At 41.4% G+C, this 14,507-nt stretch overlaps 1 protein-coding gene across 1 annotated transcript in view; it reads right to left on the reverse strand.

The window, feature by feature from the left end:
- LOC120304281 (cytosolic phospholipase A2 epsilon-like) overlaps nt 1–14,507 on the reverse strand; it is a 45,908-nt gene that overhangs the window by 10,025 nt on the left and 21,376 nt on the right. The window contains exons 14-16 of the mRNA XM_039334672.1: nt 8,828–8,942; nt 6,933–7,070; nt 612–719 (exon numbers count right to left, since the gene is read on the reverse strand). Coding sequence (XP_039190606.1) covers nt 612–719; nt 6,933–7,070; nt 8,828–8,942 — 361 coding nt within the window. The remainder of the gene's footprint in view (nt 1–611; nt 720–6,932; nt 7,071–8,827; nt 8,943–14,507) is intronic.

Here is a 14,507-nt window from a genome sequence, read left to right on the forward strand (position 1 = left end):
TTGTATTCAATCAATCAGCAATTGATAAGAGATGGTATTAAGAAACAAATATGGGTATTTGATCCAGGATCAGTTAGGGTTAATATTTGGGATGATTTGGAATTGAAGCCATGGTAAATTTTCTATGAGTTATTAGAAAAACAATTTGTTAACAGAAAACTTTGGAATTTCAAGTCTGTCTTTCTTTTATTAATAATAATTTGAAATTATTTTTATACTTTTATATACTGTGCTTATTGTTGTTCTTGTTAACTGTTTTGTTATTAATATAGTATATAGCTATCAGGCTAACAATTTGTAAACAAATTTAGTAGTTTCAAATCTTTTTGGCCTGTTTTGCAAGAGATGAGAAATTAACACTATTGTGTTACATTAATCAGCATTCAACTAGGAAGGATATTATGAGTATGTGTTTTAGTCTTTTTCTTCTTTTTTTTCAAACACTTTTTCTTTTTAATGTCTTGTTTCTTGTGTTTTTGATTCTTTTGTTTTTTTAAAAAGCATTTTGGCATTTTGTATTTTACCTTTTTTTGAATAAACCAAATATTATACCAAAAAACAACAACCCAACCATAATAACAAGAAATAAGAGTGGTATAAGAATAACCTACCAATATCCACAATTTGGTCTTGAGTCCATTTGTGCCAAAAATCTTCAGAACTGTGACTTTTATTCCAGATATATAGCAGATTAAAGGAAAATATGCTGCTCCACATGCCTGCCCAGAAGAATTAACACAAATGATTTTTGTCTCCTTCCCCATCTCAGTAATCATTAAGTAAATCTTGAAGGCAAAATTGGTAGAATTAAATTATTTTCTCTCCTTAATTCTGCATGTAGTTTACTGATATTTCCTTAATATACCCAATGCTTTTTTTGTAAAAAAAAAAAAAAAAAAAAGGTGCCAGAACTCACACACGTCATACAACCCTCTTGCCTACCTTACAAGGTTCCATCCCAAAAAAGTACCGGAAAATTGCGTTCTATGACAAAAAAAGCCCTGAATATACCACTACACATTTCTTCCTCTACCACTGCAATCATTGTTGTTGTTGATGGTGGTGTTTTATCTCATTTGAGGAACGGTTCTGTAGAACTCAAAAACACACACTCTATTTTGTGGCTTTGAACCACTAATTAATATGAATGTGAAAAATTCCTGAGAGCATCTTGCTTTATTTTAAGACTCAGTTAAACAGTTGTGTAATTAGTATTATTAACTTTACAATTAACAAGCTGGTTGTTTTTTTTATATATATATTAAGAGAACAAGTGCGCTATTTGAATAGAGTGCTGTTCTGGCCCATATAGCTCTATGGCCCAGCTCTATGTTGGAAGGTCTGGCAGTTATTGGGTTAAATGTTAGGTATGTGGATGGGTCAGTGGGAGGAGTTCCAAAGGTCTTTGGGAGACTTCCTGGACACAAGCCACATGGGAATCTCTTTGTCTGTAACAAGCATGGGCCATGGAGGTCATACAATAGCCTCAGTCATTATAAAGATGGTGTGAAGAGCAATAACATTTTCTTACCTAAAGAAGGGATCTAAAAGATGAACAAAGATGTATTTCCAGCAACAACAATCACAATGTGAATGCAAGTAATCTTTCTCATTAAAATATATTTTGTTTATTATAAGATCGTTTCTTTTAAGTTAACTATCTGACAGGATTTAAAAGAGATCACTTTAAGTTTGTGTCAGAATAGTAAGAAAATGTTTTCATAATTTGTGCCATCTTTTGAAAGCAAATAGTAAATTGGCAAAGTTTAATTCTCCCCTCAAAGCTGCAACAGTTTGAAGAAAGAGAATCAAATTGGTTAGCCTTTTCTCTGCATAAACCTTCAAGGAAGAAGATTCTCTTGATGCTTGTAAAAGCCTGCAAAGCAAAGCCAGCGTGTCTGTGTAAAAGACAGCTTTCAAGGAGTGATTCAGAAGTTTTGTTATGCTAATTCGCTTGCTAGCTAACCTTCAAAGTGAAAAGTGCCTTGTATCTGATTCAAAATTACTTTGGACCTATTCTCAAATTAATGTTTATAGCCGGGAGAAAGAAAAACAAAATCTACACTTTGTTTCTTGCATGAAAAGTTTGAATTTTAACACCAAAAGGAGCTTGGGCTTTTCCCCCTCCCCTCTTTGCCAGTGAATCACGCAGCCTGAAACAAAGAACTGTTTAATGACTGCCTCTAAAGTTCAGACAAAAGCAAGGTTTATTGCCTTTCAATAAACTCATCTGTTGCCATAGTGACAGCCCTAGGTATGCTCGGAATTTCAGCCAATGTTATAAGGAGGAATCATCGCAGAAGCACCCCCTGGTGGTCATGCAATTTTTTTTTCTAGCTGAGTCACAACAGCCACAATTAATTCAGCACACAACAGAGCAAATCTGTTAGTTAAAGTGCAAGCTACTTAAAGTTATCCCAAGCTACCAACACCCCCCGAGGGCACAGAGTGATCTTATCAGAAGCATTCACTCATTCACCCAAGCTGAGCACTAAGCTGTTCCAGCTTGAGAGACAAGAAGCAAGAGCCAATTGCCTTCACTTATTATCACAGCTGATGACCCGGAGTTCCAGCCTGCAACTGACCAGGTGGGAGTTTGTACCTCTACATTCTCTCAGTGGCTCACTAGCAGCAACGTGGTAATAGGAAGAATTTGGCTAGCCTTTTCAACACCCCCTAGAGGGCACAGAGTGAACTTACCAAAAGTACTCACTCACTCACTCAAGCTGAAGGCTAAGCTGTTCCAGCTTGAGAGACAGGAAGCAAGAGCCAATTGCCTTCGCTTATTATCACAGCTGATGACCCGGAGTTCCAGCCTGCAACTGACCAGGTGGGAGTTTGTACCTCTACATTCTCTCAGTGGCTCACTAGCAGTAACGTGGTAATAGGAAGAATTTGGATAGCCTTTCTCCAGACGCCCCCTAGTGGTTAAAGGAAGCTCTACACGCAAGCCTTTAACCGCACCCAGAGAAGCCCCTCTAGTGGACAAAGGGTGAACCTCGAAGCCAGAGCACCCTGGTAGCTGACCCACAGCAAGTGACCCCTAGTGGTGAAGGGGTGAACTGCACTGAAGTACCGCACCCAGTGGCATCTCCACCCACAGACAGCACCTCAGAAGCTGATCTACAAGTAGCGACCCCTAGTGGTCAAAGAGAGAAGTTCTTCAAATTCTCTTCAAAATAGCTGAGAAGGACACTGAACCTATCCTAGCCATAGCTGAGCATCCTACTGGTCTAGCAGAAGGGGTTCAACCTATCAGCCTAGTTGAGATACATCAACCAGCCCACAGACGCCATGCATTCACACCTGATGGAGAAATGGCACATCATCCACAGACGCCATGAACGAAGCTGGGAGAGATTATACAAACTCTACCATGAACAGAAGGAGGAACTCTCCCCAGAACGGGCACACGCATTGGAAGGAGATAAGGAAGACGCCTATGTGCAATGGATGGACTCTGAACGGCAACTCAAGGACATTCAAGAACAATTAAGAGACTCAAGAATCGATAGCAAGATGCACAACCTCAAGGTACTAAACAAGGAACGCAAGAAGTTTCTAGAGAGCTCACAGGCTTCCCCACAGCCCAAGCCTCGCCAGAATAGCAGACTGGTCGATAGAGCCGAGTCCAAAGTCTCCCGCTATTCACATACACCATCCCAACGGCCGCATGCGGCTCCATCCCACGTGTCTGGAACAGCCTCATCTTTCCGCCACATATCCAAGACACATTCCAGCATGTCCCAAGAACCGCATATCACAGGTGCCTCCCACCTTTCGAAGGCATCTTCCCGTCATAGCCGAACCTCCCGAATCTCACAAATCGAACAAATGATCATAGATGCTAAAGCTGCTGAAGCTGTCTTTCGCATGGCACAAGAGGAGAGGCAGAGAAGGAAGGAGTTGGCAGCCATAGAACTTGAGGAAGCTGAAATAGAGGCCAAGCTAGAAGCTGAAGCAGCTCAAATGGAAGCCAAACAAAAGGCTATAGCAGCCAAAATGAAGGCCAAAAGAAAAGACGCCCAAGAAGAACTTGAACTTACCCAGAGCCAAAGAGTTATGGCAGACAAAATGGCTAGAGCGGAAAGCCTTCAGAAAATTCTCCAGCACACCACTTTCTTGCCAGACAGGCAACAACTGGAAAATGAAGAGCGTCGTAGCTGCGTACAGACCTACGTGGACAAGCAAAGTACATTCCAGAATGCACAGGTGAGAGCACCTCAGCCAGCCACAAGCCCCCCAAGACCGAGTAGACAAACAGAGGAATCTCAACGACCTGATTCGCTGGTCAACCACAGAGTTGATGACACGACACCTAGGTCACAAGATCCTCCTGCCGTTGTTGCCACATCGAACCTGATGGCAACGACTGCACAGCGGGGAGTGCCACAAGATCTTGCCACCATTATTACCCCAGCAACGGCAACAACTGCACAGCGGGGAGTGCCACAAGATCTTGCCACCGTTATTACCCCATTGAACCCCATAAAACCACACCTACAATACTGCATGCTTGTGACAACCAAACCTGTTTTGGTAGCAACAGTGCTCCAACTGCACCTAGAGCATCGCACGTTTGTAACAACCAAACCTGTTTTGGAAGCAACCGTGTTCCAGACAAACAAGACTTACTACAATTTAGCTTTGTCCATAAAGGACAAACAAAACAAACAACGCCCCCAAGACTGGGAGTCATGGAGCGTACTCCCAAAATGTCTCCAAAGCATGCAAGTGCAGCACACGTATGTTTCCAGCTCACCCGCCCCAGTGCAGAAGAAAGAGTTGTACTCTTCCTTAGATGTGTCTATGAAGGTGTCTGCAGCCTTAAGATATGTCTCACTCTACAGCGGGGAGAGCCACACTTACGTTATCTTGTTTGCAACCATAAGATGCATCAGAGTCTACAGTGGGGAGTGCTGCAGTCTTGGTGTCTTCTTTGGAAAAGCAAGACTAACAACACAAGAAGGCCACACTGTACCAAGGTTATAGCTATATGGCACCACTTTGGCTGTAAAGCTGACCAACTTGACAGCAAAGACATGGTGCCTTGAACTACAGTCCACCACCTTCTATGCAGACAGCAAGGTGATGTCAAGCTACATCTGCAAACAAAGTGGACACTCCTACATCCATGTAAGCAACAGAGAGAAAAGGATTGAAACATCCTTAAGCCCAGAACAATGGCAACATGTGCCAACAAATAAGAACTTTGTTAACCAAGTGAAGTGGCCCAACCTTGCCACGCAGATAACAGAACTGATCTGGCTAGAAAGTCGTCAGCTCTTGGCCTGTCCAAATAGACAGATGCTACATAGACCAAAACGTTATGCACTTCCAGCTTCAGATCAAAGTGCCAACCTTCAACCTCAGACACCCCGTAAACGTCAACCAATCCGCTTCAAAACCCTGTCTAAGCGCAGACAACTGAAGTTAGGCATAGTTTTGATCGTCTTGATAACTTCTCTCAGCACCCCAAGAATTAGCCTTGTAGAAGCCTGCAAGGACTTACTGCCTTACATGGACTCCATGTCATTAAATACACTGACACCCACACATGAAGTCCTCACCCTGACGACAACAGTAGCAGTCCTCTTCAGTACTCCACCGGTGGCTCCAGACCCTTCGGTTCTTGAGTATCCTGAGTCTTCTGCTCAAGCTGTTGTTCCTGATTCTTTACTTCCAGCTGCTGTTCCTGACCCTTCAGTCCCAGCTGTTGTTCCTGATTCTTCAGCTCCGGCTGTTCCTGAGTTTCCAGATGTTTCTGATCCTGAGTTTCCAGCTCCAGCTGTTCCTGAGTTTCCTGATGTTCCTGATCTTGATTCTTCAGCCCCAGCTGTTCCTGAGTTTCCAGATCCAGCTGTTTATGTCTTTCCAGGTTTTCAGTTCCTGAGTATCCTGTGAATCCAGTTCCCCTCATTCCCGAGAAGCTTGGGTTCCAGTTTTTTCTGTTCCAGATTTGGTTCCAGTTTCCTTCACAGAAAGAAGACCTTGCCTCATTGGGAGACAAGACTGCATACCAGAACTATTGGCCCACGGTTCCTGCGCACCGGGCCCACCCACTTGATGAACTAGTTTACCCAGCTGAGATCCAGATCATGAAGCCACATGAGTCAGGTCGTGACTCAAAGACACTTGTACCAGGCTGATCACCGATTTGGTCCATTGCTGATGAAGACTGAACCACAAGATTAAACCTCAAATTATGTATTGTCTTATGCATTGTTTGATGTAACACTTGCCTTTTTCATAATTGTGCATGTTTTATGTTTACCTTATAGTTATGCATGTTTGATACCAAGTTTTTACCTATTTAGTCACAAGTTAACCACAATGAGTATTGCATGCCTTGATGCTACGTTTTTACTATTTTAGTAGTGGAAATATAAATTTCCAAGCGGGGAGTGTTCTGGCCCATATAGCTCTATGGCCCATATAGCTCTATGGCCCAGCTCTATGTTGGAAGGTCTGGCAGTTATTGGGTTAAATGCTAGGTATGTGGATGGGTCAGTGGGAGGAGTTCCAAAGGTCTTTGGGAGACTTCCTGGACACAAGCCACATGGGAATCTCTTTGTCTGTAACAAGCATGGGCCATGGAGGTCATACAATAGCCTCAGTCATTATAAAGATGGTGTGAAGAGCAATAACATTTTCTTACCTAAAGAAGGGATCTAAAAGATGAACAAAGATGTATTTCCAGCAACAACAATCACAACGTGAATGCAAGTAATCTTTCTCATTAAAATATATTTTGTTTATTATAAGATCGTTTCTTTTGAGTTAACTATCTGACAGGATTTAAAAGAGATCACTTTAAGTTTGTGTCAGAATAAGTGCATTTGGATGGAATTATAGTACATTCAGATTTAAAAAAAACAAAACAAAAACAAATTTGTTAGTTTACTATAAACTACAAACCTGTCATTTATTACCTTGCAAATAACAGATCTGAGTCTCTGGTAGCTTTTTCATTAGATGCCCCATAAAGAATTCACTACCAAAATCTTCAGTCCGAACAAAAGCTCCATATTTTAGTATTCCCACTTCGTAAGGTGTGAATTCCAACCATTCTGTAGAAAGAATTAAAGCCACCCAAATGAAAGCAAGATTCCCTCAGTACATTATCTCCAGCATTAGGCAAGATCAGGCACATAACAACAGGAGGTTTTTCTGTGTACTTTTCTGTATTCTTCCTTTCCTTCTTTGTTAGTATTATTTATTCTGTTTTAATTATAGGTTTTTTTTTAAAAAAATAAATGCTTAAATGATATGGCATGTACCAGCTTTGTTCTTAATTGATGTTATTTGTATTGGTTCAAAAATTCAATCTAAAAAGTAAGAAAAACTCAGGGCCATAGGTTGGATGTGGATTTTGAAAAAAACACCTGACATCAGTGACAAACCTGTTTTATTGTTTGCCAACAGTATGGGGGTATACACACAGTCATCAGGATAGAGACATGACAGATTTCAATGTAATAACACAAATTGTGTTGTCTTACATATCCATTTGGGCATATGAAAGGAACATGGCCCAACTATAAATAGTTTGCTATTTATTATTTTTGCAGCTGCTATTTATTCAGTTAAAAATGTAAAGGTTAATAACATGATGACATATTTCATTTGATTCTAAAACTGGGATGCCCCAAAAGCAAAAACAGTCTCATCACTAATAATTTACTGAGCAATTTTGCACCAGCTGTTGTTTCTTAGCCTGGAGTTTCTTCTGGAATTTGAAACTGAATGAATTAAACAAGTACAGTTGGCTCCAGCTGAAGATTTCAGACTAGTAGACTACTGTAATCTTGCGTATTATTATAAAACTATAACTACTATAATCTTGCATATTATTATAAAACTATATAACTATATATCACCAGAGCCATGTTGGCTTGTAAACAAAAATTAAAAGGTCCACAGTGTAACAGTAAAACAAGAAATAAGCAATAAAATATTAAAATGAATAATTAAAATGCCCATTACCACACTGTCTTTGGATTTCATATACTATGTGACAATGCCAAGAGATCTTTGATTAGCTAGATAATCAAACAACGAATCAGCGAACACCTACAGGCAAACCAAATCATTACTAAAAGCCAACATGGGTTTGTCAAAAACAGATCATGCCAGACAAATCTTATTGCATTCTTTGAGCAAGTGGCAAAATTAGTGGACCAGAGGAATGCTGTGGATATAATTTACTTGGACTTCAGTAAGGCATTTGACAAAGTAGATCACAATCTACTACTTGATAAGATAGAAAAATGCGGGTTAGACAGCATCACCACCAGATGGATCCGTAGCTGGCTGACCGGCTGTATCAGCGTGTGGTCCTCAATGGAACCACATCTACATGGAGGGAAGTGTGTAGTGGGATGTCCCAGGGTTCTGTTCTGGGCCCAGTGCTCTTCAACATCTTCATCAATGATTTGGACGAGGGGATAGATGGGGAACTCATCAAATTTGCAGACGACACCAAGTTGGCAGGAATAGCCAATACTCCAGAAGACAGGCTTAGGATACAGGAGGATCTGGACAAACTTGAACATTGGGCGCTGTCTAAACAAAAATTAAAAGATCCACAGTAAAACAAGAAATAAGCAATAAAATATTAAAATGAATAATTAAAATGCCCATTACCACACTGTCTTTGGATTTCTTATACTGTGATATTTGCATCCAAGGGCCACGAGGTGGCTTTCAGTCTGAGATTACTAATGTGCATTTCATTTTCCCTTCCTGTTTCATAAAAGGATTAAGAAGTCTATATATCTAGCTAATCAAAGATCTCTTGGCATTGCTTCTTTGAATTTGGTATTACCTTTGAAATCCATAGTGCTGTACTTCTCCTTTACATTGATGGCAGTGTAAATCGGGAAAGGATTCTGCCCCTCGTTCACTGCTTTCTGTTGATCAGAAAGTTTATGGTTGTCTTTCTGTATTTTAAAAGGAAATATAAATCCAGTTAATGAAAGAAAATAAGATAATGTTTTGTAATAAATATATAACCTGTTCTGAAATTGTGTTGTGTTGCAAAGAGTACAGAGAAGAGCAACAAAAATGATTAGGGGACTGGAGGCTAAAATATATAAGGAACGGTTGCTGGAATTGGGTATGTCTAGTTTAACGAAGAGAAGGACGAGGGGGGACATGATAGGAGTGTTCCAATATCTCAGGGGCTGCTACAAAGAAGAGAGAGTCAAGCTATTCTCCAAAGCACCTGAAGTCAGGACAAGAAGCAACAGGTGGAAACTAACCAAAGAGAGAAGCAACCTAGAACTAAAGAGAAACTTCCTGACAGTTAGAACAATTAACCAATGGAACAACCTGCCTCCAGGTTGAATGCTCCAACACTGGAAGTTTTTAAGAAGAAACTGGACAGCCATTTGTCCAAAATGGTATAGGGTTTCCTCCCTCAACAGGGGGTTGGACTAGATGACCTCCAAGGTCCCTTCCAACTTTATTATTATTATGATTATGATTATATGTTGACCTCCACATTCAATTAGGTTTCCAAGAGAAGTGCCACAGGAATACCCTGTAATCTTATTCTTCAAAGCATGGGATGGGACTTCCAGGTGAGAGAAAGGAGAACCAGATGTCACTGAAGGAGGGGAGATGACAATTTGGGCTTGTGCTTCAGACAGGAGCTCCTTTCAAGGGGACATCAGGACAGCAGTCAACCCATGGGTCTGAATGCTGGGAGAAGGAGGAAGCCATCAAGCTCTCAACCCTAGTGGAGCAATTAAGCAATGAAGGATACTAGATTTATCTGATTCTTCTTTCTATCTATTTCTAGATTTCTAATTATTTTAAAGTTACAAGAAGTCTTTCAAGCAACAAGTTTAGAAAACTACCTACTTAAAGAATATAAAATAAATGGCAAAAAGCTAAATAATAATTTAATTCAAGAAAGATATAAATGCATTAAAAGACCAGATTATTTTGGAATATTAAGATTTTTGCTAAGTTTTGAAATAAGCAAATTATTATCTTCATGGGAACGTAACTTATTTAATCTATCAGGAAAGAGATGATGGGTTTGAAATTTGAAACCTGAGGGGTGGTGAAAGAGCAGTGAACTTTATAAAATTACAGATAACAATACGACACATAAGGCATTTCAAAGGATATTTGAAGAATCGGGGAAGGAACTTATAGCTAAAGTGCAACAATAAACTCTGCATTTTCAAATGCATTTTTAAAGAGGACTGTAAAGGGGAAAAAAGATGTGAAAGAGAAAAATGTGAAAAAACAAACAGAGAGATAGATAAATAGATAGACAGACAGACAGTATGAAGAGATGAAACAAATTCTAACTCAGTGATGGTGAATCTATGGCATGGGTGCCAGAGGCGGCACTCAGAGCCCTCTCTGTGGGCACGTGCGTCATCACCCCAGTCCTAGACCTTCAGCTGGGTTTTATAAAACCTTTTTGCTTTAGGCCTCCGCCTCCATGTGCAAAAAAAAAAAAAAAAAAGGTTCAATCAATCAGTCAATTTCAACTTCTCATGGGGAAAAAAAAGATCTTGCAAAGTTGGAATTGATTGATTGAACTTTTGAGTCTGCCTTATCACCGCAGCTGTGCCCACTCAATGGACCATACCCACTTGGCACCCGATGATGCATAAGTGGGTTTTGGGTTGCAGTTTGGGCACTTGGTCTCTAAAAGGTTCACCATCACTGTTCTAACTAATGCAGAAACATTGGAAAATAAAGAAATTGTGGGTTATAAAACAGAGATGACAGTGGAAATGTAAGGACCCACCCCACTTTGCATCTTAAGAAGACAGAACTCTTGGAATAATTCTTCCAACAGGAATCCTTTATTAAGAGAAAATGGTTGCAGGCATGCTAGACAGGACTTGGGGTTCAAGCTCTTCCATTCAAGGTTTTAAGGGGTTCCCCAGTAGTCCCACCCAATCAACCCCCCTTCCAGTGATAGTTTCAAGTATCACAATTCCACCCCCTTTCTTCTTTCTTCTGTCTGCATGGGGACTTCAGATAACTACATGAAAGGCAACTACCCTCCTTTGGTATGTTAACGCTTCGAGGAGGTTACAATAAACACACATTCAGCATTCAGCTCTTTGAAGTGTAAAGAAGGAAGTGAGGGCCATAAAGCCCCTTTGTTCTCCCCCTTCTCTCCCTCTTATGGCAGAATCCAGAGAAGGCAGAATTGGGAGTTTCTATATTTGATAATTAAAGATGAAATATAATTGGATTCTGACATCCGGCCCCTCTTAACAATAAGAGAGATCCACCTGAAAGAAAACACAAGTATAAAATTTAGTCAGGCTTGTTAGGATACTCTGTGTGAAACTTCTTCAATAGCTTCGGGGCTCTGACATGACGTTTATGGACCCACTCATTTTGTGAGGGAGGTAGGTGTTTCCAGGCAACTAGGTACTGAGTTGCCCCATGATATCTCCTAGAATCAAGGATTTCCTTTATTTTGAAGTGTTGTTCACCCTCCACCATGAGTGGAGGTGGTGGTGGGGGGATTTTTGGCCGTAGATGTGACTGATGCTCTCTTTTCAGCAAGCTGCAATGAAAAATTGGGTGTATTTGCCTGAGGTTTTTGGGTAATTCTAATTCTACTGTTACTGGATTTATGATTCTTTTAATTGGAAAAGGTCCTATATATTTTGGTCCAAGTTTTTTACAGGGCTGTAGGGACTTTAGGTATTTTGTAGATAAGTACACCATTTCTCCTATAATGAATGGTGTAGGCTCAACCCTTTTTTTATCGGCTTGTGCTTTGTATGCCCGCCTAGCTTCATCTAGTGATTTTCTGACTATTGGCCAGGTGTTTTGTAGGTTTTCCATCCATTCTTTCAGTGAAGGGATCGTTGGTTCTTTTGGGGTTAACTCTGGCATAGGGTTGAAACTTTGACCGTTGGCTATTTGAAAAGGAGTGTAGCCTGTGCTGGAGTGGACTGCATTATTGTAGGCAACTTCTGCAAAAGGAAGTAAGTCCGTCCAATCACTCTGTTGGAAATTTAAAAAACATCTCAAATATTGCTCAAGTACCGACTGGCAGCGTTCCGCTTGTCCATCTCCTTGAGGGTGGTGGCTAGATGTCAATCCCTGAGTGGTCCCTAAGAGGGATAAAAATTCCTTCCAAAATGCAGACGTAAATTGCACTCCCCTATCAGAGATGATGCGTTGGGGTACCCCGTGCAATCTGTAAATGTACTGGATGAAAAGTTTTGCTAAGGCCTTTGCAGTGGGAATTTTTTGGCAAGGGATAAAGTGCACCTGTTTGGAGAATAGGTCCGTGACTGTCCAGATAACAGTATTCCCATTGCTTTCTGGCAATTCCACTATAAAATCCATGGCTATTTCCTTCCAGGGGCTGAGGAACTTGCCACTGGTTGTAATAGCCCTGGCGATTTCCCTTGCAACCTCTTTGCTGATGCACAGGTTGGGCAGCTGGCAACATAACTTTCTATGTCCTTTTTTATTGATGGCCACCAAAATTGCCGTTTAATTAAGTGTAAAGTTTTTACAAATCCAAAATGCCCTGCTGATTTGGTGTCATGGCAAAGGTGCATGAAAGTTAGTCTTTGAGTTGTTGGTATATATAACTTTTCCCCTACCCAAGGCAATCCGTCTCTCATTGTGCACACATGTTTGTTTTTCTGGAACCATTCATCTGTTTCCAAACTTTTTCTGAATTCAATCCCAGTTTGGCTATCCAGTTGTGGTTTTATTTTGGCTTGGGTTCTTGTGGTTACTGGCGCTGCCAGTTGTGACTCTGCCATTATTGGTCTAGAGTCTGTGGTTCGTGTGCTGTTATAGTGGGGCATGCGAGATAGTGCATCTGCCAGGAAGTTCTTTCTTCCTGGTAAATGTTTGAGCTTAAATTGGAATTGGTGAAAATGCTGGGACCAGCGGGCTTGTTTGGGATTGAGTTTCCTGGAAGTTTTCAGGGCTTCTAAATTTTTGTGATAAGTCCACACCTGGAAGGGGATTTTGTTGCCTTCCAGGAACTGTCGCCACGTGAGTAATGCCCAACGTATCCCATAAGCCTCCTTCTCCCATACGGGCCAGCGCTGTTCTGTTTCCGTGAGTTTCTTGGATGTATAGGCACAGGGTTGCAATACCCCTTCATTGTTTTCTTGTAATAGAACAGCCCCCACTGCCACATCACTTGCATCTGCCTGTATTACGAAGGGCTTGTCCATGTCTGGGTGCCTTAGTACTGGTTCAGCAGAAAAAAGTCTCTTTAGTCTCTCAAACGCTGCTTGGCACTCCATTGTCCATGTTAGTGGCTGGCTAGGTTTTACTGAGGATGTTCCCTTCGTTTTTAGTAAGTTAGTGAGGGGCAAGGCTATCTGTGCAAATGAGGGGATGAATTGGCGGTAAAAATTTGCAAAGCCCAGGAAACTTTGTAGTTGCTTTCTTGTGCGGGGTGGTGCCCAATTTAGTACTGCTTTGACCTTCTCCGGGTCCATTTCAATGCCCTGTGGGGATATGCGATAGCCTAGGTAGTCTATCCTTTCCTGGGGGAATTCGCATTTTGAGAGTTTGGCATATAGGTGAGCGGCTCGCAGCTTCTTTAAAACCGCTCTGACAAGTTTGACGTGTTCTTCTTTTGTTTCGGTAAAGATAAGAATGTCGTCCAAGTAAACAAGGACCCCCTTAAACAGGTGCTCCCTTAGAACGTCATTGATTAATTGCATAAAGACTGCAGGGCCCCCTTGTAATCCAAATGGCAAGACTTTGAATTGATAGCACCCCATGGGACAGTTAAATGCAGTCTTCCATTCGTCCCCTTCCTTAATTCTCACGCGATAGTAAGCTTCCCTTAGGTCTAGTTTAGAAAAAATTTTTCCCTTTCGATAGGTGTGACAGCATGTCTTTCATGAGGGGCAGCGGGTATAGGTTGCTTTCACTGATTGTATTCAGGGCCCTATAATCCACGCATAAACGTAAAGAGCCATCCTTCTTCTCTCTAAAAAGGACCGGGGCAGCCACTTTAGGCTTAGCTGGTTCAATGAAACCTCTCTCCAGGTTTTTTTTTATAAATCTTTCCATTTCCTCCTTCTCCTTTGGGCTCATGGAGTATAATCTGGGTTTCGGGAGTTTTGCCCCAGGCTTGAATTCAATGGTACAGTCTGTGGGTCGGTGGGGGGGAAGCTCATTCGCCCTCTCCTCACTGAAGACTTCAGCAAGGTCCCTATATTCCTCTGGTATTTCTGTTAATCTTTTTTCCTCTCCTATGGATGCTTTTTCTATTCTTGATTCTGGTAGCCTCCCTTGGGGTTTTAAGTCCATAGGGTCCCCCTTCGGGAATTTGATTTCTGTCGTCCTCCAATTTACCCAGGGGTTCCATTTTTTCAACCATTCCATCCCTAGAATCATTGGGCATTCCATACCTGGGGTCACCACAAACGTTAAGTCCTCTTCATGGTTGCCCAGGGAGAGGTGTATTGGCAGAGTGGCTAGGGTAGCTGGCACCCCCCCTGCTATGGATCCATCTAGCTGGCCAAATG

The sequence above is a fragment of the Crotalus tigris genome, unplaced genomic scaffold (assembly GCF_016545835.1).
Source record: "Crotalus tigris isolate CLP2741 ecotype Arizona unplaced genomic scaffold, ASM1654583v1 scf7180000017545.3456711, whole genome shotgun sequence".
NCBI lineage: Eukaryota > Metazoa > Chordata > Lepidosauria > Squamata > Viperidae > Crotalus > Crotalus tigris.